Source organism: Xenopus laevis, chromosome 5L (genome assembly GCF_017654675.1).
Source record: "Xenopus laevis strain J_2021 chromosome 5L, Xenopus_laevis_v10.1, whole genome shotgun sequence".
NCBI lineage: Eukaryota > Metazoa > Chordata > Amphibia > Anura > Pipidae > Xenopus > Xenopus laevis.
This window is the reverse complement of record NC_054379.1, coordinates 91,376,427-91,403,320: the sequence shown is the minus strand read 5'-3', so window position 1 is coordinate 91,403,320 and position 26,894 is coordinate 91,376,427. Positions and strand designations below refer to the sequence as shown.

The 26,894-nt window shown below is 37.6% G+C and overlaps 1 protein-coding gene across 1 annotated transcript; it reads left to right on the top strand.

Moving 5' to 3' along the window:
• The first annotated feature begins 892 nt into the window (after positions 1-892).
• Positions 893-26,210, top strand: cyp3a4.1.L (cytochrome P450 family 3 subfamily A member 4, gene 1 L homeolog). The gene is given in 13 exon segments (NM_001090039.1): positions 893-996; positions 4,312-4,405; positions 8,753-8,805; positions 13,037-13,136; positions 13,698-13,811; positions 14,948-15,036; positions 16,109-16,257; positions 17,912-18,039; positions 20,612-20,687; positions 23,078-23,238; positions 23,532-23,758; positions 24,326-24,488; positions 25,422-26,210. Coding segments are annotated over 13 exon segments (1,515 nt in total). The 5' UTR covers positions 893-925; the 3' UTR covers positions 25,512-26,210.
• Positions 26,211-26,894: the final 684 nt, after the last annotated feature.

The following is a 26,894-nucleotide window of genomic DNA, read 5'->3' as shown; positions in this document are numbered from 1 at the left end:
TTGGTCATACTTCTCCTCCCTTATTATACAGGTGTTACCTCCTGTTTTTCTAATTTCATCCATTCCTTATATAGTTTCACAATCCTTTAATTACTTCCTGGAAAATCGGTTTCTGGATAACAGATCGTATAGCGGTATATGTAAGGATGCACAGCAGCTCTAGCTTCAGGTGTGATATTCCTCTACTAGAGCAATACTTTTTAATGAAGATTCAACACTATATCACACTATGGGTACTACTCTCTTACTGGTTGTATATTTGTACTGCACTATGTAGGTTTTGTGTTAGGCCAGCCAAAATAATAGACTGTAGTAGCAGCAAACCCATATATCTATACACTAATGTGACAAGATCAGTGGAAGGACTTCTAAAGAGAACCAGATGAACTAAATATTTATTCATTTAACTACACATGCAAAGACAGACAAGCCTGACCATTAGCTAATGGAAGCAGTTATTTGCAGCAATAAACTCAAACATACACCAACTGGTTACGCTCTTTAAAGTATAAACCACACAGAATAAGCGGAATAATAACTGATCCTCTACTATTTCAATAGTGAAATGTGCCAATTCATGCTTGATGCCGTGTAAGCTAATTACGCAAACTAGCAAATACTCTATAGCAAAGATAAGCTACTAAAGTATAAGATACCTAAGAGAAAGACTATACTTTGTACCTGAGTTTATATGCAGGCGGAGAATCGTGCCCATGAAAGGCTGGATGATGCCATTCATATATAGTGCATTTGTACAGTGTAAACAAATCTTGCATAACTCCTTGTAATGTCAGGAAGGTTGTGCAACTCCAGCCAACCCCTGTCATCATGTGACTGCTCTGACTCACCCAGCAGCAGAGACACAGGGAAAACCACTTGCACAGAGAGGGGAGTTCATTGAGAAGCCTGGAAGTTCTCAGGCATCATGAATCTCATTCCTCACCTGTCAACAGGGACATGGATTCTCCTGGCTGCTCTTTTTCTGCTTATATTACTGTGAGTATGAGGTCGTTTTACTAGTATATCAGTGTGCTGACTTCTTGCAGGGCTGTACTATTTTATATAGAGGCCTGAGGATGAAGTATCATTTCCCTGATGTTATGGGTCTCACACCTGTGAGTGACTGACATAAAGTAACATAGGAACCAGGGTCTTATTTGTTATGTTTCTCCCCTGTTAATAGCATTGGCAGTCAGTATTGTTTCTGCCGACCTAATAGGCACCAAAGCAATACACAGTAGTCTGGAATTTATAGCAATGTATAAAGTCACACAAGTCTTTGCTGCGGTTACAAGAATCATGAAATTAAGTAGTTAATAAATAAATATAAAACTAATTCTGTGTAAGTATTAAGTGGAACTGAAATACCAGTCATAGTGGACTATATGGATTTGATTTATTCAGGTACTTTTCTACTCTTTAGAAAAGCACATCGAACTGGCATAATGGGTGCCTGTGTGGCTCTCGGCTCCCCAGGCTCTGAAATTGCACTATTCTGATTAAGGCTAAAATATATTATACAAGTATGGGACCTGTTACCCAGAATGCTCTGGGTTTTCCGGATAACAGATCTTTCCGTAAATTTGATCTTCGTACTTTGTCTCCTAGAAAATCATGTAAACATTAAATAAACCCAATAAAATGATTTTGCTTACGATAAGGATTAATTATATCTAAGTACAAGTTACTGTTTTATTATTACAGAGAAAAAGGAAATCATTACTACAAAATTTGATTATTTGAAAATAATAGAGTCTATGGAAGATGGCCTTTCTGGATAATGGGTTTCCGGATAATGGATCCCATACCTGTAATGAAGTTATGTTATCAGTTATTAGAATAGGCCAGTGGATTCCCACATTCTGGGTTCAGTGCATTCCTAGTTATTAACACTTACATTAAAAAAAAGTGAAACATACATATTTTATCATAAAACAAGCTATTGAAGAAGTTTTGTGAATCCCCATTGTGTGATATGAATTTTACATGGCTGCTTTAAGATATTTGTAATTGCAGCCAGTGTGAATAGTGAGATAGGGAACTGCTAAGCTAAACAAATGCAGTGTCAGGAACATGCGGCAACACTTTCAAGCAGTTACTATTCTAGTTCAACTTGAAGTTCGAATGCAATGACTTTGTTCCTGCTTATGGAGCTACAGGTATGGGACCTGTTATCCAGAATGCTCGGGACCTGGGGTTTTCCGGATAATGGATCTTTCCGTAATTTGGGTCTTCATGCCTAAAGTCTACTAGAAATTAATTTAAGCATTAAATAAACCCAATAGGCTGGTTTTGCTTCCAATAAGGATTAATTATATCTTAGTTGGGATCAAGTACAAGCTACTGTTTTATTATTACAGAGAAAAAGGAAATCATTTTTAAAAATTTGGATTATTTGGATTTAATGGAGTCTATGGGAGACAGCCATTCCGTAATTCGGAGCTTTCTGGATATCGGGTTTCCAGATAAGGGATCCTATACCTGTACAAATAAACTGTGTGACAAAATGTTTATAGTTACCCCCCCGCACACTTATTCCTTAAAGGAAAACTATACCCCCCAAACAATGTAGGTCTCTATTAAAAGATACTGAGTAAAACAGCTCATGTGTAAAACCCTGCTTCATGTAAATGAACCATTAGCATAATAATATACTTTTTTAGTAGTATGTGCCATTGAGTAATCATAAATAGAAAATTGCCATTTTAAAAAATAACGGCCGCCCCCTGAGATCGTAAGATTCACTGTGTACACATACAAACCACATGTAAGGTCACATGAGCCAATTAACAGACAGAGTTCTGCTTTTTGCTTCCTCACTTCTTCCTGTTACAGTTAGTGTTGTAGTATTTCTGGTCAGGTGATCTCTGAGGCAGCACAGATAGAGTCACGAAATGGTGGTTCAAGGCAAGAGATGTAAAAGGGCAATATTTATGTAAATATATATTCCAGTTTGTTAAGATTCTTTAATATGTCATTCAATTTGATATAAACTATCTGTTGCTTAAGTATTCATTTTGGGGGTATAGTTTTCCTTTAGGCTCTTGTCAGCATATTTTAGTTGTCATTCTGATCCTGCCTTTCTTTCAGGCCATTTACACATGCAAGTGCAGGTACTTTAAATTGGGTTGCCACCATTTTTGAAGAAAACTAAGTTACCTCCCTATTAATAACATTGACTTTAATTATCTTTTTTTTTTACCAGTCAGGCCAATAAAACACCACCCAGGTGGCAACTATAGCTGGAAAATGGAGAACACATATTTATGCAATCAATTAAAGAGGGTTTTCACTTTATAATAAGTTTTAGTAATATGTAAAGCATCATATTCGGAGACAACTTTATTTAATATATGTTTATAGCGTAATACATAAGATCCATGAATATCCTGTAAATTATATCCTTATAAATGTTGCTTAGTGATATCACCAGTTATAATCGGAGCTCAGTGATGTAATTTCTGTCACATGATGCCGAAACTTGTGTATTATAATAAATAAAGTAGAACCTGTTGCAAAATATGAGGATATTAAAAGTCACCTCAGAGTTCCATGACCTGTATAAAAACACTCAGCCTTTGGTCTTGTGCTTTTATATGGTTATGGAACTCCTTGGTAACAAGAAGGGGTACTGTATTCACTATATAATTTATTATTTGTGGTTTTTGAGTTATTTAGCTTTTTATTACGCAGCTCTTCATTTCAGCAATCTGGTTGCTAGGATCCAAATTACCCTAGTTGCCATGCATTGATATGAATACGAGACTGAAATATGAATACGAGACTGGATTATGAATAGGAGAGGCCCTAAATAGAAAGAAAGATAAAAAAAAAAGTAGCAATGACTGTAAATTTGAAGCCTTACAGAGCATTTGTTTTTGGATGGGGTCAGTGAATCCCATTTGATAGCTGGAAAGAGTCAGAAGAAGAAGGCAAATAATTAAAAAAACTATTTAAAATGAAGACCAATTGAAAAGTTGCTTAGAATGAGCTATTCTATAACACAGTAAAATAACAAAGTAAAAACAAAGTAACTTAAAGGTGAACGACCCCTTTAAGGTACTTGTCCACGCATGCTCCTACACTTCCACAATGTCTCTAATGTCCTGGTGTACAAATGTGCCAGATGACACTGAGAAACCCTGGTAAAATCGGTTGAGCAGAGATCTTTTAGGCAACAAACAAATGATATTTCAGGCACGTTGTCTCCTGCTGTGTTTGCTGATTTCTTGTAGACAACAGAGTCCCATCTGCCATCACCCTTAGAAAAAGAGATATTTCCAATAAATGGTATTTTTTTTTTCTTTTTAGCTATGGAATTTGGCCATATGGACTTTTTAAGAAAATGGGAATTCCTGGACCTACTCCATTGCCCTTCATAGGAACATTTCTGGAATTTAGAAAAGTGAGTAAATAAACCTATCCTATCCAAGTGTAACTTGATGATTTTTATTTAAAAAGCTGATTTTATTAAAACAGTTTCTGAATTACATTTGGGCTGAATAATGATGATTATGTCCCATTTAGTGTATATTACTGTGTGCCATAATCCTTAGTTTCAGTACAGTATTTTCCTCACACATTAAAAAACAGCATTTTCTTGAAACTGTGTATTGTATCCGACTATATTTAAAGAAAATCTTTTAAAAAATAATGCAAAAGCCTTAAGGATATGCCACATAATTATTATCCAGAGATAACTAGCCACCATGCATTCATTTGCCATTATCCAATAGCTGCCTGACATAGAGATTATAAGTAGTAATAGTGACACAAGCTGCATGGAATTTACTAAGTAAAGTGTGAGTTTCAATGATCTAGCTGTAGCCACAACCACCTATCAGATATTGGTAGGTAGGCCTTTGTTTTATACATCATAAAACAAAAGACCCACATCACCTATATATGGTGGTATTTAAATCCCCTTAATCAAGTCTTGAATTCATTGACTCATTGTTTATATACTGTAGATAACATTAGGGACATCATCTGGGTGGACTGTGTTTTTTTTTGTATTGCATATTTCATTTATATATTAGATATATTTCACCAGTTTAACTACCCAAAACTTATTTTCAAATAGTAAACCTGTTATCCAGAAAGCTCAGAGTCTATGGCTGTCTTCCATAGACTACATTTTATCCAAATAATCCAAATTTGAAAAAATTATTTCATTTTTCTCTGTAATAATAAAACCGTGCATTGTACTTGAGCCACACTAACATATAACTAATGCTTATTGGACGTTAAGTCAGCCAATTGGGTTTATTTAACGTTTAAAGGATTTTCTAGTAGACTTATGAAGATCCAAAATACATAAAGATCTGTTATCCAAAAGACCCAAGGTCCCGAGCATTCTGGATAACAGGTCCCATACCTGTACACTGTATATAATGCCTTTTTTAATTCCCACACTGACTTTACATTTTCCTGGATTTTACAGCATTTTTTTCTGGTCCCCAAAAAATTTAAGAAATGGAGGTTCTACTGTACAGGTATAGGATACATTATCTGGAAACCAGTTATCCACAAAGCTCCAAATTAGGAGACAAGCCTGTTGGATTAAAATACTTTTTTAGTAGACTTAAGGTATGAAGATCCACCAGAGAACCTCACACCGTGGGCCCACCAAAAAACCTTTGACCATGGGCCCACTTTCCAAAATATTATTCCTTCTCTCCTCAATCAACCTTTTTTATTCTCCTTTTATATCGACTTACTATATTCTTCCATTATTAAGCATTTTTTCCCATAAAAAAAAAGGGAATGACCATAAAATATGCTAAATGGTTAGAAGCAAGAGGGCCCACTGACTCCTGGGCCCCCCGGAAGTTTTCCTGGTATCCTAGTGGGCAGTCCGAACACTGGTTGTGTATCATTTTTAAAAACAACAGGTATAGTAGCATTGAATAGTATGCAGTGTAAGTTAACACATTATAAAATCCATGTAAAACATGACCAGATAATGTCATATTTAGTCCCCCACCCCCAGTGTGACCATCCCTGGAATTCTACTCCTATCACCCCTACAATTAAACACTAAGGGGGTTATTTATTAAGCTCCAAATGCCAAAAACCCGAAAAATTTTTAGTTTTTTTTTCTATAAAATCCAAATTTTTAGTGGGAAAAAAAAACCGCAAAGTTTTAGGGATTTATTATACCCCGAGGATGAAAAAAGTCAGAATCTGAAAATCTGATGAGGTTGCATATAAGTCAATGGGAGAAGTTTCAAAGGTTTGATTTGTTTTTTTCACAATTTTTTGGGTTTTTCCCACAAAGAATTTTTTTTTGGGAAAGTGTATTAACAAATAAGGAGAAAAAAAACCCATGTGGATTTGGTCGGAGTAGTTTTAAGAAAATAGATAAATTCGGACTTTGATAAATAGGCCTTCCCGTGGCAGATTTATTATGTGGTATAAAAATGGTGGAATAATTTCCACCAAAAAAAGTTCTAAATTAAAAACTTGAGTGAGCTTTCAAAAACTTGAGTGAACTTGAGTGGCAGTAGGGACGGAACTAGGGGTAGGCAGAAGAAACACATGTCTAGGGTGTAACAATAGGAGGGCACCTTTTACTTACCCTTAGTTCTGGTTCTTGGTGAGGGGAAACATCAGTACTTACATCTGTAGAGGTGTGTGTCTTGCCCTTCCTCCATTTGCTACTGTCATCTTGTGCACAAGCCCATGTTGGGGGCGCTGAGCCTTGCCTTGCACACAGGGAGCTGAGACCGACACTGAAAGATACAATGCCTTGTATGTTCTATCCAGAATGTAAGATAGCTTCTACTATAGTAAGATACTTGTACTACATTCCTTCCCAGGGTTGGACTGGACATTGGGGGCCCATAGGGTTCCAAACCTCTAGGAGCCCACCGTGTGCATGTGCGGACTCTGGGCCCCCGTGCACATGCTGAATAGCGGCACACATGTGCAGACGCTGGTGCGTTTTTTTGGGGGGGGGGCCTGGCAGATTGGGGGAGGTCTGACCCTGTTCCTTCCATGGTTCATGTATTAAAAAAAAAAAGCGATGCAGGGAATAGCAATGAACAGGTACATTTCCATAGCAACTATATTTACAAATAACTATAAAACCAAGGACCAATCTTCTTCTTAGTGAATTACTTTTGACCTTGGAATGCAGGTGTTGTTTAATATAGAGAGAGAATATTGTTATATAGGATTCACTAAAGGGAAGGCTAGTCCTTGGCTTAATACTAAAAAAAGGTTGTTATAGTTATATATTAGGCACAGAGGAAAAACTGTTTATGCTTAATTTATGGAGTTCACAATGTTTTTAAGCAGACAAAAAAGTTTTTCTAAAAACCAGGGTTTTGTATATTTTTACCAGTGCAAAAATGAGCTTGACATTCGTAAACTTGGCATCCCTAGGCCAGCAGCAACTCATTCAGCCTGTTCAGCACCCAACACCCCCCATGTGCACTCATTGGCGCCCATTCATTCTTTTGTTTCTTTCTTGTTTTTCTTGTATTATACACCTTTTAATTGCATGTGATGCAGACTGTAAGTTGTACAACAGTAAGTTCCTATGAGCAACACACAAAAGGAACCATGTACTTACTGCCTGCTTAAAGGACAACTATACCCCCAAAATGAATACTTAAGCAACAGATAGTTTATATCAAATTGAATGACATATTAAAGAATCTTACCAAACTGGAATATATATTTACATAAATATTGCCCTTTTACATCTCTTGCCTTGAACCACCATTTCGTGACTCTATCTGTGCTGCCTCAGAGATCACCTGACCAGAAATACTACAACACTAACTGTAACAGGAAGAAGTGAGGAAGCAAAAGGCAGAACTCTGTCTGTTAATTGGCTCATGTGACCATACATGTGGTTTGTATGTGTGCACAGTGAATCCTACGATCTCAGGAGGCTGTCCTTATTTTTTAAAATGGCAATTTTCTATTTATGATTACCCAATGGCACATACTACTAAAAAAGTATATTATTATGATAATGGTTCATTTACATGAAGCAGGGTTTTACACATGAGCTGTTTTACTCAGTATCTTTTAATAGAGACCTACATTGTTTGGGGGGTATAGTTTTCCTTTAAGGCAAAATATGCAACGGTGCAAACTGGCACACACTGCTAGTATAGTCAAATAAGTGTGAATACATTTTGTATGCCATTCTCATGGGTGCAATTCTGTGCCTATATTATTGCCTAGAGATTATAAATGATGCCGTACAAGTCATTTACAATTTGAAAGGCAGGATATAAAGTGCAAAAAATGGCTGCAAACTTTCATGTTTTTGCACTTTTCCCCCTGCCTTCCACACTAGATGTATTGCCATAGGCCTCTGTGCTCCATTTTGGTGTTTTCAAATCACCCCTTTTTTATCTATAAATCTTATGAGATCTGTATTTTATAATAAAATCTAAAAGTATGGGATCACTTATCCAGGAAGTTCTGAATTACAGGAAGGCTGTCTCCCATAGAGCCTATTTTAAGCAAGTCTTTTTTAGAGAATTATTTCCCTTTTCTCTATAATAATAAAACTGTACTTTGTACTTTGTACTTGATAGTAACTAAGCTGTATGAATCCATTTTGTTGGCAAAACAATTCTATTGGGTTTATTTAATGTTTAAATAAATGGAGATCCAAATTATGGAAGGTTCCCATATCTGGAAAAGCCCTGGTTGTATTTACTATAATAGATCCTAAACTTGTAATATATTTTTTAAAATATTTACTTTAACTTTTCTTGTTTTGCAGGGACTGGTACAGTTTGATACAGAATGCTTCAAGAAATATGGGAAGACATGGGGGTGCGTACGTCAACCAAAACAATTAAATGTGCAAGAGAATAAAAATATTTGGTGTGAATTCTGTAGTATCATAAGGTCCCCATATGCATGTGTATACAGATGTCTATTATGTTATATTCATCTTGAGAAAATTTAAAGGAAAACTATACCCCCAAAATGAACACTTAAGCAACAGATAGTTTACATCATTTTAAGGGGCATATTAAAGAATCTTACCAAACTGGTCTATATATTTAAGTAAATTTTGCCCTTTTACATATCTTGCCTTGAGCTACAAATGGTCTCTGTGCTGTCTCAGAGATCACTTGACCAGAAATACTACAACTCTAATTTGTTGATGCAAAAGACAGAACTATGCCTGTTAATTGGCTCATGTGACCTAACAAGTATGGTTTGTTGGTATGTTTGTGTGCACAGTGAATCGTACGATGCCAGGGGCGGCCCTAATTTTTTAAAATGGCAATTTTCTATGTATGATTACCCAATGGCACATACTACTAAAAAAGTATATTATTATGAAAATGGTTTATTTATATGAATCAGGGTTTTACATATGAGCTGTTTTATGCAATATAGAGATTTATGTTGTTTGTAGGGATGCACCGAATCCAGGATTCGGTTCGGGATTCGGCCAAGATTCTGCCTTTTTAGCAGGATTCGGATTCGGCCAAATCCTTCTTCCTGGCCGAACCGAAGCCTAATTTGCATATGCAAATTAGGGGCGGGGAGGGAAATTGCGTGACTTTTTGTCAGAAAGCAAGAAAGTAAAAAATGTTTTCTCCTTCCCAACGTTAATTTGCATATGCATATGCAAATTAGGGTTCAGATTCGGTTCGGTATCCGGCTGAATCTTTAACAAAGGATTCGGGGGTTCGGCCGAATCCAAAAAAGTGGATTCGGTGCATCCCTAGTTGTTTGAGGGGGTATAGTTATCCTTTAAATGCAATATTAGGGGTAATTTATGAGCACAAGTGCAGTTGCAGTAACCCACAATTCCCAGAAGTGAATTACTTGTGCCAAATTCACTCCTTGAACTTCTATATAGTTGCACTCAGTCCCAACATAGGCTGGAGGTAGCTATGACGCTAGTAGGTGCTTAATCAGTTACCTAGCATGCAGCATAGTCAGGACCGCCATCAGAAATCACAGGGCTCCATACGACAAAATTTCCTGGGCCCCCCTGGGCTGCGCCCACCGCAAGCCCCACCTACAGGTCCGCCCTCCCCACCCCACAGGTCTGCCCCCCACCACACAGTAAAAAAACAAAAAAAATATTGGAGGCAAGGGTTCCCACATGTTAATAAAAAATAAAAATATATTGGTGGTCAGGGCCCCCCATAAAAAAACTTTTGTGGCCAGGGCCCCCCCCCATTAGAAAATATTGGTGGCCAGGGCCCCCCCCCCCCACATTATAAGAAAATTGGTGGCCAGGGCCCCTTAAATGTCCATGCCTTCCCGAAGTCAGCAGCTCTCAGAAAGATGGGGGGCCCGGCTAATCAAGTAAGTGTGGCGTGGCTGGCCCCCCTTACCCTCGGGCCCCCTACAACTCTCCCCCCCTGTCCCCCCCTGATGGCTGCCCTGAGCATAGTACTTGTTTATCCAACCACCAGCAATTGAAAAACCCAAGTGAATATGAAGGGTACAAAGATTAGACTTTTATCACTACCATGAGCTTCTAAAAATTATTTATCATTTTCACCATGACATTTGAAAAAAAATCATGCTCTTTCCTAAGAGGATGTTTGAGGCTTTGGCCTAAACTGAACCTAACAAATATAATTTTCTCAACATTAACTAAGGGGATTGCATCGCATGATGATGACGATTAATTATGGGGCACTTCAGAAACAGTTATAGCTGGTCTTACAGCTCATGTGGTACAGATTTTGCCCTTTGATTAAGGGAATGACAGTTAATTGTACATGTACGTGTATTTTTTTGATGTGCGTCCGTCCAGAAGCCGCTCGTTTTGACACTCATGCATCAAAACGTCACAACTTGATGCACCCCTGCCCCTGTGCGCAGCCATCTTGCCTGAGGCGCCGAGGAAAGGCGCACCATCGGGCGTTCCTTACAGTTACTTTCTTTCAACATATGTCCCTTTAAATGTGTAAGTGGCTTGCACATTTTATAATCCCAAATGCTTAATTTAACATTTTTACAAGAATATACAGAAATAACATCAGTCCAGCACCAACCTTCCATGTAGCACTTTATTATTATGTACTAGTAACCTTGAAAGTTGTTTTTTTTTTTTTTAAAAAAAAAGTAGTGATTATGTTGTCAGATGGATTATGAATTGCTTATCAAACATAAAAGCAGATAAAAGCCTCACATTTCTTACAATAAAGGGGTTATTTATCAAAGGTTAAATTTTAGAAGTTTTTTAGACCTCAAATGAACTCACAACTTGAATGGTTTCTAACTTAAGAAAAAACTAGAATCAATGATTTCTGAGGGACCTTTGCCATTGACTTCTACATGACTTCGACAGGTTTTAGATGGTTTATTTTTGGATTCAAGCTATTTCCAGGGTTTTTTTTAAAAAAAACTTGAAATATGATTTTTTTAACCAGAAAATCAATTTCTGCCTCAAAAATAACCTTGAAAACTTGAATGCTTTGTGGAAAACACAACTCGTCTATAATAAATATGCCCCTAACTATATCATCAGGGCAGCCATCGGGGGGGGGGGGAGGGGGAGAGTTGTAGGGGGCCCCGAGGGTAAGGGGGGGCCCGGCCACGCTGCACTTTCTTGATTAGCCGGCCCCCCATCTTTCTGAGAGCTGCTGACTTCGGGAAGGCATGGACCTTTAAGGGGCCCTGGCCACCAATTCTCTCATAATGTGGGGGGGCCCCTGGCCACCAATTTTTCTTTTCTCGTGTGGGGTCCTAGCCACCAATATTTTTTAATGGGGAGCCCTGGCCCAAAATGTTTTTTTATGGGGGGCCCTGACCACCAATATCTTTTTATTTTTTATTAACATGTGGGAACCCTAGCCACCAATATTTTTTTTGTTTTTTTACTGTGTGGTGGGGGGCGGACCTGTGGGTGTGGGGAGGGCGGATCTGTAGGTGGGGCTTGCAGTGGGTGCAGCCCAGGGGGCCCAGGAAATTTTGTCGTATGGGGGCTGGGGCCCTGCGATTTCTAATGGCGTAGATGTTGCAGTGAAACAATTGATTGCTAATTCAATGCTGCAAACTTTTGTGTTTTGTACCTTTGCGATTCATTTTTTTCTATATTACACCATTTATATGACAACAAATGCTAAAGGCATCATGATGAGTTCAGTGACATTTTCTGAACAAGTAATAAAAAACATAATTTAATATAGCACCTATCATACTATTTCTAAACTCTATACATTTATGGTACTGTAACAATAATAATCAGTGCCTGCAGTCAATAATTGTATTGCTCAAAAATAAAAGTGTTGGTATTCTAATATTTTATGTAGTGCAAAACATACTATTTATTGAATACATATCTTCTGCTGGTTGCAAAATTTCTTCCTAGAATGTATAGATTTCAGTCAAAATGAAAATAATGAGGACACTTTGGTGATTAGTCCATTAGTCTAAGTGCAATGTATTTCCAGCAAAAAATAAAGTGCATGTAAACTTACTCCAGAGAGCATTTAACATGACCTAATTTTAGTCCCCACTGGCCTGCAGGTGAAAGGTACTCTCACTTGTAAGAATATATATTTCCCCTTTAATCCAGGGTACTTTAAAACATGATTCAACTTGCTGGTCACCTGATAACTAGGGTTAGAAGATTGCTAAGCACTGAGATGGGACAAGAACAGACATTGCAACCATTATGCCATTAAATAAGCAACATGAATGTTTGTCAGTATGGAATAGCAGTTTTTTTAGTAGTCCTGACAAATGTCCTTTTTTGTTTTTTACAGGAATACCAAATATGCACAAAAATGTACTTTATTAAAAAGTTAAGTAAATAAAAATACTGACCTTTTATATTTTACACTTATATTTTTACACTTCATAGTTTTCAAATTATTTGTTTCTGCCTCTTTCCAGCTTTCAAATGAGGTTCACTGACTACACTTAGTACAGGCATGGGATCTTTTATCTAAAGAATTTAAAAAAAAAATTGCTATAATTAAAATATCCTTCTAGCAAAACAAGGCATTTTAGAGTTAGATAAACACAGTAATAACACTAGTAGTAAACGTGTCGTGACCAAGTTCTAATTCTATATTTGCAGACTGTATGATGGGAGACAACCCGTGCTTGCAATCATGGACCCAGCTATAATTAAAACTATTCTTGTAAAAGAGTGTTACACGAATTTCACTAACAGACGGGTAAGATGATTATGAAAATGATACTCTGGTGTATTACTAAAGGCATATTGAATGTGCAGGAGAACCCACTTTTTATGTCTGTGAAATAGAAATGGACACTGGAATAAATTGTGTTCTAAAATCAAAATCTATTTTATTGGAGCATTAAAAATACTTGGTGAAAACAGAATCTAACGAATATGTGCATGCACTTTTTTGTGTGAAGGGAAGAATTTACTGAATATGTGTTTGGGTGGTACACTCATATTCTTCCAAACTCAGGTTAGGAGTCCATGCTCTCCTAACCTGAGTTTGAGGTGGGGGGGCAGCTTGTAGGCATTCCCCTCTCTTGTCAAAGGGTGCCGGCCCTAAAGAAGCCCTATACTTACCATCTGCCTATGGCAAGCAGTAAGGACAGGGCTGCTGTGCGTCGCTTGTGCGGTGCTCTGCACATTTGTGCTTTTGGAATTAGCCCCTTAGTGCTCTAGCACCTTACAGTTGCAATTTGTCTTTTAAGCGTATGAATTATGTAAATGATCAAGGCCAATTATTAACATACATACTATTAAACATATTTAACAGAATTTTGGTTTGAGTGGTCCCCTTGAGTCTGCCATCACTGCTGCAGAGGATGAGCAGTGGAAAAGGATTCGAAGTGTGCTCTCACCTACATTCACCAGTGGGAAACTAAAAGAGGTAAACATTTTAATTTATATTCAGCAATTTATGCAGATAAGAGTTTTTTTTAATCTCTTTCTGTCTCCTTTTATACTTGGCTATGGACACACAGGCTGAAGGCTACAGCTGAGCCTGCATATTTTTGAAGGCTGAGAGAAGTGGATCTGCTTCCTGCCCTGATCTATAGATTCGAATCTGATCAGCATGTGTGCACTCACACACAGAGGAGCTGAAGCTGATGAAGTCAGCATGAGGAGGCATCCCCATGCTGACATCAGCTTCAGCTCGACAGATTTTGGCTCAAAATCCAAAGTCCTGTGTTTCTTCGCCAAAGTCTGCTTGCGCCGAGCAGACACAAGGTTTCCAGACACAAACAGACAGGGAGATTTGGCTAACAGTCAGTGGCTGAAATCAGCCTGTGTATTTCGGCAGGCTGATTTCTGCCCCGTCTGGCCCTAGCCTAATGGCACAGAGGATGTGGACAACATTTCACACTGGCTAACATTAAAATTGCCAGCGGTGAAACATTTGCAGTGTAAAGTCTCCCAAAGTTTCCTCGTGAGCAAAACTAAAACTAGCAGCTTTTCAACTGACCTTTTATATTTTACATTTCATAGTTTTTCAAGAATTTATTTCTGCTTCTTTACAACTTTCAAATGGGGGTTACTGACTGTGGCAGCCAAAAAACGATTGCTCTGTGAGGCTACAATTCTATTGTTTTTGTTACTTTTAAATACTAAAATACTGAGATCTTCTTCTTCTATTTATCTTCCACTCTGTCCTTAAAACCACTCTCTGATTGCTAGAGTGAACTGGACCCTAAAACCCAGATGGTTTCTGAAATTCTAAGTTGAAAATCTGATGAAAAAAAAAGAAAACTAATTAAAAAAATAACTGCACATTGTCTCAGAATTCCACTCAAAACAATCCTATTTGGTTTATTTATTGTTTAAATAATTTTGGGCGGGTTTAAGGTATGGTGATCCAAATTACGCAAGGATCACTTATCAGAAAATCTCAGGTCTTGAGCATTACGGATAATAGATCCTATACATGTATGCTCAGTAAAGATCAGAATATTTATGCTGGTTTTATTTAAGAGGACAAATAATGACAATAATGCTTAATGAACGCCACTGTATTTGATGTTTCAGATGTTCCAGATAATGAAAGATTACTCAGATATCCTTGTGAAAAACATCCAGGATAATGTGGACAAAGATGAGCCATGCACAATGAAGGAGTGAGTTGTATATTTAGAATATGTTTAAATATCTAAAAGAAACTGCAGTTTGAGTAGTGAGAAACAAAAAAATTCTCCTGGTGCTAATGTATTTAATATATATAAAAATCGGAGCCACAAAACGTTGCAACAAAATCGAGCGTCAATTTGTATCGTATGATTAACTCTCTGAAAACTCGACTTTATTGAATTTTCGCAGTGAAAACTTGACCTTTTTTAGATTACCGGACGAAAACCCCGACTTTGACATGGAGTATTTTCGGATTCAGATTTTTAGCAACTATGGCGTATTACAAATCTCGTTTTTTCCCACAAAAAATTTGAGTTTTCCTCTTAAAAACCTCGACCAGAAAAAATCAAGGTTTAATAAATTGGCCCCTTAGGGTATAGGTAAATCTTAGGATTTTTATATATTTTACTTACTGAGCACACATTTAGGGGCACATTTACAAAGCTCGAGTGAAGGATTCGAATTTAAAAAACTTCGAATTTCGAAGTGTTTTTTGGGCTACTTCGACCATCGAATGGGCTACTTCGACCTTCGACTACTACTTCGACTTCGAATCGAACGATTCGAACTAAAAATCGTTCGACTATTCGACCATTCGATAGTCGAAGTACTGTCTCTTTAAGAAAAACTTCGACCCCCTACTTCGGCAGCTAAAAGCTACCGAAGTCAATGTTAGCCTATGGGGAAGGTCCCCATAGGCTTGCCTGTGATTTTTTGATCGAAGGATATTCCTTCGATCGTTGTATTAAAATCCTTCGAATCGTTCGAACGAATAATCCTTCGATCGTTCGATCGCAGGATTTGCGCTAAATCGTTCGACTTCGATATTCGAAGTCGAACGATTTTAGTTCCTAGTCGAATATCGAGGGTTAATTAACCCTCGATATTCGACCCTTAATACATCTGCCCCTTAGACTCATCAAAGAACTTGTGCAGAATCTATGAAATGGTAATGTCACTCCCTGGCTTTTGAGACCAGGCAATTTTAATGCATGTTTGAGCATTTACATCATAGTATTATGATGCTGACATTTACATTAATTATTTTTTTTGACTTTCTAGTGTGATTGGCGCATACAGCATGGATGTTATCACCAGCACCTCATTCAGTGTGAATATTGACTCCCTTAAAAATCCTTCCCATCCTTTCGTTGTTCATATAAAAAATCTGTTGAAAGGTGGCTTGCTGAACCCATTGATCATCTTAGTGGGTAAATTATTTTAAATGACAGATATGTTTCTTTGATCCTTCATCAATTGCATATCTGTGTTTAACAGTGTTGCCTTCTTTTTACATGGATAAAACTGGCCTTTGGGTCGGAGCGTGGTTGGTGGGGTGATGATGTCACTGGGCAGGGAACAGGATGGAGTGGGTGGGGAAATATGCACGGAACAGGTATAGGTGATCCTACCTGTAGAAGGGGTTTGCTGTCAGCGAAGAAGGTCAGGTAATGGGGGGATTTACAGTATACTGTGTTAGAAATATACTTGATAGTTCCGGCCCTGGCCTTAGATGGTGATTTACTGGCTGGGCTGGTCAAATACCGGCTGCGTGGCAACCGTAGTAGTTAACTATACATGGTTTAGTATTAGGCAACTTTGCTTTCCTAAAGTATTCATCTCCAGTGTGTATGGTTTTAATTTGTAATGGATATGCTATATAAGGGGTCATTTACAATGGCCCTCACAGTGTGCAAAGTACAGAAAAGGCCCTAGTCAGGGAGGCTGCATGGGGAGGCACATAGGTGACCCTCGCCCACCCCCTAGCTTGTTCGACATTCAGATGCACAAATTAGGGTTTTTTTTAAATCCAGTGCTCAATGCAAAGACCAGCAATCCCAGGGCACTTGTGCCCCAAGGTGAAAGAACATTACCCCTACAGTATCTAGTAATAAAGCAACTTAATTTTTGAGAAATCTTAGAAAAATTCCTATACTCATTTGAGTGTCTTCTCCAGTTCTACTGTATGCAAGGCAATTCCCCAGAATGTTAAACCCTTAAATGAACAGCAACACCAAAGAGAAAGTGTATTAAAGTAATTCAATTTGCACCTGGGATGATGCAGTGGTTCCTGGGTACAGGCAATGAAGAAGGCTGCTGCCAGTGTAGGGGCTGATTCTCAGCTTGCTACTGTATTTACCGCAGGCCAAGAAATCACCATGTCTGACATTAACCTAAGGGATTTGTCAAATGGGGTGTTTTTACACTGCAGTTCCAATGTGGCATACAAATCCCATATGAGAATAGCTATAGGGAACATTGTAATATACTTGTAAAACACACACATTTTACATGCAGATATCTGCCAAAAAAACACCAGCATGTGTGTATTCATTTAAAATAAATGTATTATGCCTATATTGCTGGTACATGAGGCATATAAACATAGTGTACTTGAAGATAGTTGCTTTGTGACATAGCCCTAATAGTTTAAGGGAATTCCCTACTACTTTTATTAAGAAGCCCAGCTGCTTTTGACTAATCATTTTGATATTCCGACATTCCAATGTTCAACTGACCATTTTTATAGCTGACAGTCTCTGATTCCAGTAATACTTTTCACATCCTGGCCAGTCTTACACACTAGGACTGCTTTTCAGGGTTTGGCTGAATCCCAGGGTACGGATTTGGGTAAATACTGAACCGAATCCGAACTCTTGTGCTGAGCGGAAATTGCTGTCCAGCTGACAGAAATACCAGATACACAAGTTGTGCTGCAATTTTTTCAATTATATAGGGTCTGGATTTATACTAAAAATAGCGTGGATTTGGCCAAATCTGGGATAATTCACACTTTTGCCTTCTTTGTTCAGTTACTGTCCTAATAAATAAGTGTATGAAAAATGTTTTTTATTTTCTTTACAGTGGTTTTTCCATTCCTTAGACCCATTTTTGAGGGTCTAAATATAAACTTTTTTCCAAAAAATTTTACTCAGTTTTTTACGAATGCTGTCACAAGCTTCAGGGAGAAGAGAAAAAAAGGAGATCACACGGTGAGAGCAAACTGAAACCATATATATAAGAATGTGTTTCCAAAAAAATCTCTCTCTCTATATATATTTACATATATGTGTCCTAAAACTCATTAAGTGCCAACAGAATATTGTGTTTTATTTGCATTCCATGCTAAAGCTAACACATTTATAGTTTGTCTAAGAAAACACTATATTTTTTTTTTTGCAGGACAACCTAAGCATTCAAATTTGCCTAGATTTTTGTGTAATTCTACTTTTGTATTAAGATATTGGGCTCTAATACCTAAAAAAATTATGTTTATAAAACAAGGATGTATAAGGCTATGTTATGAGGAAAATACAACTAAAATATGACGCGACTCATAAATACATTACCAGATTTTCAAAGTACAGCAGGTTTATCCAAGGAAACCATAGGGCTCATTTAAAATACCTTACGCAGTGTGAAAACCTGCAATTAGCCATTTTTTGCACTTTGCCTACTGCGTAGAGCATTGTACAAATAGCCATTTCGGAGCGCCGGAAAACCAAGAGATCTGAAAAGCAGGAAGTAGTGTTCTGGCTATTATCTTAGACATCCAGTCACTTCAGCCTTTATACATTACATTTTTGGCTAACTAACTATATTGAAATCATTTTTTATTTTGTACAGCCTATCTATTTACCCAGTACCTGAACAATTTCTTTAATAGGTCTTCTGCCTACCCATAGTCACTCCCCTCTGTCATTCTCCCTCCCCTTCCCTCCCCCCTGTCACTCTCCCCTGCCTCCCCTTCCCTCTGTCACTCCCTCTGCTGCTCTCCCCTGTCCTCCCCTCAGCCGCTCAGCCCTGTGCCTCTGGGGGGGCATGGTGGCCGGCCAGCTTGCCTAGGGCTTTTGGTAAGCTTGGCCCAGCTCTTACCCCGGAATCATAAAATGACCACTCATATATTTCAGCAAGATACACATTCTTACTAATACAAAATGGGTTGAAATACCAAGCTGCTATGCTTTGCTACATTTAGCAGAGTTTAAAACAATTTCTAAATATTCTGAAATCATATGTCCCACATATCCTAAAGTACCAACATACAACATATTAAATATATATTCCAGGGGTCTTCTAAACAGTTTCATACTCTGAATGCAAAGGATCAAAAACTATATATGCAATACAAATGCAATAAAATCACTAAAAATGCAAACGCAAAAAAACACACAATGGGTTTTTACTGTGTATGTAGGTGTACACTTCAAATTGTGTGTTGAATGTGTGTGTGTGTGTATATGTGTGTGTCCTTTGAGTGTGCAAACCACCTTTCTCTTAAAACAGTATATGTGTAAGTGTTGCAATGGTTAGCACTGCTGGGATCATGGGTTGAATTCCAGCAGGGGCACTTTCTGCAAAGAGCGTTTCTCCTTGTGTCTGTGTGGGTTTTCCCCTCACAATTTAACAAAAAAAAGCCACACTTATAGGGACTGAAGTGCATGAACATTACTAATTTTTGAAGATTCCAAAAAAGATTCACTGGCACTCCAAGGCTGGTGCAAGCAGAGACAACCCTTGTGTGTTTATTAGCAGAAACAGCAACATTTCGGGGATAGGGGTATATCCCCGAAACATTGCTGTTTCTGCTAATAAACATGCAAGGGTTGTCCCTGCTTGCACCAGCTTTGGAGTACCAGTGAATCTTTTTTGGAATTCCATTTTGGAGGGTGGCGATCCCTCTATCACTGTGCACCAGGCATCCATTACAGAAGGCCAGGGTGTGCAAGTGCTGCCTTGTATTATATTTGAAGATGACACTACCCAATGGACATTTCCACCATTTCCACATCCAGAATGCTTGTTTTTTGGGGGCACATCGGGGGACAACTGTCTTTTCTTTGCTCTCTGAAGTGCAGTGTAACATAGGATCTATGTGCTGTGCCATTTAAAGGGTTAATGAGTGCCAGTATGTTTTTTAAAAGTATAGTATCATTAATAAGAAGGCACCATCACAATAATTTTAAGACTATTGACTTGTTTACTAAATATTATGACACTGCTTCTAACTACCAAGGACTGGGGAAAATGAATGCCTTCCTGTTCTACTTAAAAATCTAAAACATATTCTGCTTTAAATAAAGTCTATTATACTGGCCACATATTATATGGAGTTATCATTTTTTCAAATGGTAGGAAGCTTAAAGGAACAGTAACACCAAAAAATTAAAGTGTTTTAAAGTAATGAAAATGTCTCGTACTGTTGCCCTGCACTGGTAAAACTGATCTGTTTTGTCGCAATTACTACTATAGTTCATATAAACAAGCTGCTTGTGTAGAAATGGCGGACATTGAAAAACGGATATATGGCACAGATTAAATAGTGGATAACAGATAACACCATTTTGTTTTTTGCTTGAGCTTATCTGCTGTCTGCTGTGTAACCTGAGCCTTTTCTCCTTTGAATGGCAGCCCCCTTTGCTACACAGCAGCTTATTTATATAAACTATAGTAGTGTTCTACAGCAAACACATCAGTTTTACCAGTGCAGGGCAACGCTACATTATTAATTTTTTTTTTATTTTACTGTTCCTTTAATGTTATTGTTCATTTGTTTATCAACAGGGACGTGTGGATTTCCTTCAGCTTATGGTGGATTCTAGTGTAACAGAAGGAAATGATTCAGGCAATCAGCACAAAGGTATTGAAAAATGAATGCAATTATATCTTCCAGAAAGTTCTGCTGAAATAGCATTTGATTTTTATGTTTTACATTGGTGGAGAAATTTCGTTTCAAAGCTTCAAGGCTGTTGCACATAGGAAATGGCACAGGAGCTCTGTGCAACACTTATGCTATTGTGTCCCAAGATGTGGCACTTCTCTCCTGCTCTGAAAGTCAAGATTTGCTCATCTGTAGTTTTGAACAGTTTTTTGCTTTCCTAGACATTTTTGGATATATAACAGGGTGACTTGTATGACAATCATTTTATATATTAATACAGTATCCTTTTTAGTGAAGTAAATGGCACCCAGGCAACATTTTGGACCACAAAGGGAAACTAGGATTCAAATAGTAGAAATATCACTATTTACAGTGTGTGCTTCAAACTTTGATATACTGACACTCCGCTAATTCAAGTAAATGTGACTATGAAAATTATAAAAACGTGAGTAAGAATTTATTTTTATTCACATATAATAATTTAATATCACTTCCTATTTAAAAATCGCAATAGCAGGGTAAAGCAGTTAGAATTAAACTAGCAACTTTTAGGGGCAGATTTATCAAGGGTCGAAGTGAATTCGAGGGAATTTTCGGGGTTAAAAAAATCAATATATAAAATGATTGTCTAAGTAATTTTTTGGATACTTCGACCATCGAATAGGATACTATGACTTCGAATTTACTTCGAATTAGATTCGAAGTAATAATAATTTGAATATTCGACCATTCGATAATCGAAGTACTGTCTTTTTTAAAGACTTTGACTTCAATACTTCACCAAATTAAACCTGCTGAAGTGCTATGTTAGCCTATGGGGACCTTCTACAACCATTTTCTAAGTCTTTACTCATCGAAGTAAAATCTATCGATCATACGCTAAAATCGTTCGATTCGAACTATTTAATCGTTCGATCGAATGATTTTACTTCGATCGTTCTCTGAAAAATACTTTGACTTTGATATTCGAATTTAAAGTATTTTAATTTGATGGTCGAATTTCGAAGTATTTTACACTTCGAAATTCGACCCTTGATAAATCTGCCCCTAATTGTTTAAAGGGGACCGTCACACAAAAAAATATTCAAAATTATATTTTATAACATTAGTCAAGCAAAATGAACTTTAATTAAACTATATAAATTATTTGAATCAAGTTTCCATCAGTCTTGGAATTCATAGTTATAGCAAGCAGACAGGAGCCATTTTGTGGACACTGTTATTAGGACAAGCCTTGCATCATCTCAGAATCTTGTTTGTGCACCAGAATGGGGGACCCGATGTCCATCCCCAAGCACTGGCTACACAATTAAATGGTAAAGAGAAACGGGGAATGGGTGGAGAGCAGTGACGTCTAGGAAGTGCTGAATGGAATCTGAAAGTAATTGTCTGCCCTGCCTCTTTGTTACCAGTCTGTATCTATGATGAATTTTTTTTTTCATTTAAAATTGTATTCATTTTCAATTGCCAGAGAAAAGAATATTGTCAACAAATGCAACAAAGGATTAACGTGCTAGGCATAACATACATAACTGTAGTCTGATTGCATCATTAGTCAGTATCATGACATATTATTCACACATTATTATCCATCTATGATAGAGTGAGTCTCCTCTTGTCCCAATTCTCCTGATTCAGCATACTTTGTGTCTCTGTTTATTTTGGGGGGGGGGGGAGAATCGGAGAGAAAGAAAGGAAAGGAAGAAAGAAAGAAAGAGAGAAAGTTATCAGGTTCTAGCTAAATAAAAGGTAGAAACATCTTGCACTCAACAAGTGGTACCTCTAGCCTGCAGGTTATCCAGGTACTGGGCCATGGATGCCACTCCAGCTCCCCTCGTGGTTTCTGTCTTGAAGACTGTTTCTTATGGATTCCATTGCTCTGATACAGTTTATCTTTGATATCAATGCTTGTCGCCCCTGGAATGTTTGGCTGTTTCCAATTCGCTGCTAATAGAGACCTTGCTGCTGTGAGAATGTGATTGGCTAATTTGCGAGATTGTTGAGTGCATGGCTCTGATCTTCATTCCTAACAAGAATGTGTGTGGTGTCGCTTGTATAGTGCAATGCAAAACTTCAGAGAGCAGGGTCGCTACTATTTTCCAGAATGCTTGAGCTATTGTACAAGTCCACCAGGTGTGCAAGAAGATCCCCTGTCTCCACACCCTCTAAAGCAGTTTGAATTACCTGGGATGCCACTTAATTTGCTAATGCGTGTTGGAGTATAGTACCAACGGAATATAATTTTATAAGTTCTTTCACATATGGATGTTTTATCTATGATGAACTTTTAATTTATAGAAATGAAAGTTAGGTTCTGCTGTATTCCATAGTTACCTTTATTAATATGTCACTATATTTTTTCATCATAGCTCTGACAGATGTAGAAATAATGGCTCAGTCCATTATATTTATATTTGCTGGATATGAAACAACAAGTACAGCACTGTCTTATCTGTTTTATTGTCTTGCCACCCACCCTGATGTCCAGCAGAGATTGCATGAGGAGATAGATTCATTTCTCCCTGACAAGGTAAGGCACTATTGCTGCTATATTATATATGTAGTGAATAATGTTGTTCAGAGTCCAGTGTAGCACATAATAAATTGTTAGGAAGTTCTTGCACAGCATGCATTGTATCTGAAAGGGACTGCTTTGGTAGCTCATATTATTTTACAAGTTCCTGGGCAAATATATAGAACTTTCTTTGTGTTGCTGTTAACACTCTGTGCATCTTTCCTATTCTATTGCTTTATTTTGTATAAACTTTGAACTGTATATATAAATAAAGTTACTTCCTTTTAATAAGTTGTGTTTTTTCATAGGCCAGTCCTACTTATGACATTCTGATGCAGATGGAATATCTTGATATGGTCATTCAGGAGACCCTCAGGTTGTATCCCCCTGCAGGACGGCTAGAAAGAGTCTCAAAGCAGAATATTGAGATTAATGGTGTTAGCATCCCCAAGGGGACAGTCACAATGATCCCAGCATATGTGCTACAGCGGGACCCTGATTACTGGCCAGAGCCTGAAGAGTTCCGCCCTGAAAGGTACATCAAAATGACTTTGCTCATAATCATAAAGGGATGTAAATATTCAGAACTAATACTCATATAGAAAATTCTGGTTGATTAAACAATCTTCTAAACGATGTCATCTGAGCATTCAGCACAACCTACCATCTTTCCAGTCTCCCTCCAGACAGAGTACACATTTGCTTAGCCTCAGACTCTTCCTCGGTTACACTAATTCCTTGAATATATATTAGAGGGGAACTCTTCCAATCATTTCTATATCACCTGGGTCCAATAAGTGATCAAATAAAGAAAACAGGGTACAACATTAAACAGGAATTTGTGTAGAGGAGGACATAATAAAAAAAATATTTTTGACATGAGAAAATGTGGTGAGCAAAACACCTAAACTCCCCTCATGTGCCATTGCCCTAAGCCTATGGAAGGACTAACAGAACAAAGGTTGCACTATTAAATAATAAGATAAAAAAAATTTTATTAAGATTAAAAGACATACTCACTTAACATTGACTTTAGCCTAACAGCTCAGTGGGTAGTGACTTCCCTACTAATTTTTCTTCTGAATGTTCTCATGTTTGCCAGGTTCAGTAAAGAAAACAGGGAAACCCATACTCCATTTACCTTTCTGCCTTTTGGAGATGGTCCCAGGAATTGCATTGGAATGAGATTTGCTCTCCTGAGCATGAAAGTGGCCATTGTCAGCATGTTACAGAACTTCAGTGTCCGGCCTTGTGCAGAAACTCTGGTAAGAGAGCATTCAACGTGCCATTAGACAGAAAAACTTTATTACAGGGCTAGCGTGATCAATTTTTTTCTTTGTGGCTGAGAAAATTAAACTAACATATAGTAATGTAGGCATGGAAAATGTTATGCGGTTTTATTTTTTAGAAGGTTATTGTCAGTGTTTTTTATTCCATGAGACACTTCCTTAATGTTATTTTATTATCTGTCTAGCAAAAGAGCTTTACTGTTATGATTTATAGATAGGATTCCTAGTATAGAATAACTCAAGCTTTCAAGAATGATAAAGCCAGAGACACGTTTTGCAGACAATCATACATACAATTCATTGATTGTATGTAAACCACAACAAATCATTATAAAACTGTAGAACTGTTTCTGCTACACAGGCAATTTATACACTAGCCAAAGGGCCAGATTTGATTCTGTGAGAAGAGGGTTTATCATGTAAAAAGTCAAAGATGAGATTCAATTTGAGATGCAATTTCAATTCAGAAAACTTATCTCAAGGTTTCTTACGTGAAAACTCTAGTGAAGTCTATGGGAAAAAACTGGAAATGAATTTGGAGAAAAGTTTTTTTGTCCTCTAATTGTATCTCCTCCATCACTTTTCACGTGATAAACCATGAGAACTTTTTCTCACTGAATTGACTCTGGTCCATAGTGAGGTGGAGGTGCTGCACAGCTATTAGTATAAAGACATCACTTATGCTTCAGAGAGGGCACTAAAACTAATGGCAATAAAACCAAAGCTCTTGTTGTGGACGAGTCAAAGAGTATGAAGCACAGTGAGCAGGAAGCACAAAAGGTAAAGTCTTGCGTTTTAGTGGACATAACCTATAACATAAAAGGTTCATCAGAATCAGCCATAAAGCATTTTTTTGTTTAGATAAGGACAATATATAAGCTAATTCTAACATTTCCCTTTTTTCTTCAGATTCCCATGGAGTACAGCACCATAGGCGTATTACAGCCAAAGAAACCCATTGTTTTAAAATTTCTCTCCCGGACATCAGCTCAAGAGTAACATAACAGTATACAGTATATTTACAAGGAATTTCTCTTGATGGATTTGATCCTGAATACTGTCTGAATGAGTTTTCTAACTATATTTTTCCATTAATGAATACATGTTTATTTATACCAAATATTTATGTTTATGCCAAACCTCACACAATGTTTAGTAACGTGCTTAAAGGAACAGTAAAACAAAAAATTAAAGTGTTTAAAGGAATATCAATATAACATACTGTTGTCCTGCACTGGTAAAACTGGTGAATTTGCTTCAGAAACTCTACGATTGTTTATAAAAAACTGCTGTGTAGCCATGGGGGCAGCCATTGAAAGCTGAAAAAGGAGAAAAGGGAAGTAAATGGGATTCTTCCCCATGGCTACCCAGTAGCTTGTTTATATTATATAAACTAAGTAGTCTTTCTGAAGCAAATGCACCAGTTTTACCAGTCCAAGGCAACAGTACATTATATTATCATTCATTTAAAACACTTTTTGGTGTTACTAAACTATTACATGCTCCACTGTGATAATGTTTTAGCTAATATCTCATTCATTTTCATAATACCTGAAGGATTATTTAAAATTGTTAAAAAGAAAAGGGGACATTGTTTTAGTGATACATGGGATAATGTGACAAAGATTATAATCGTTTTTTTCATTGTGAGGTGGTGGATCGAACATGGTTCCAGTAATAAAATAGATCATGCCAAAATAACTTGTTTTATGTGTAGGCATGCCTGAATTGGCAAATAATCACGAGCTGCCATTTGATGTGAATCTTTCCACTGATGAGGGAAGTGTAGGAAACCTTTCTTAATATTTGCACTGCACACAAAATTGCCACACATGTGTGGGACTAGACGTTGTTTGGGCACCACAGCAAATTCTATTTTATGGCCCTATCCTGACCCATATTTTGTGGTGAAAGAGTTCACCCAATATGTAAGCCAACCCTCAGTGAATTCAATCACAAAGTTATCACAAAGGTATAAGCTAGGGTTCCCACATGTTAATAAAAAATAAAAAGATATTGGTGGTTAGGGCCCCCCATAAAAAAACATTTGTGGCCAGGGCCCCCCCATTAAAAAATATTGGTGGCTAGGACCCCACATGAGAAAAAAAAATTGGTGGCCAAAATTGGTTGCCAGGGCGCCCCCCTCACATTATAAGAAAATTGGTGGCCAGGGCCCCTTAAACATCCATGCCTTCCCAAAGTCAGCAGCTCTCAGAAAGATGGGGGACCCAGTTAATCAAGTAAGTGCCCCCCTTACCCTCGGGGCCCCCTACAACTCTCCCCCCCTGTCCCCCCCTGATGGCTGCCCTGGTAGTTACCTTAGTAAACAATCAGTGACTTGAAGGATTGACTGAAAGTTGAACGGTGGGGCCAGAGGACAAT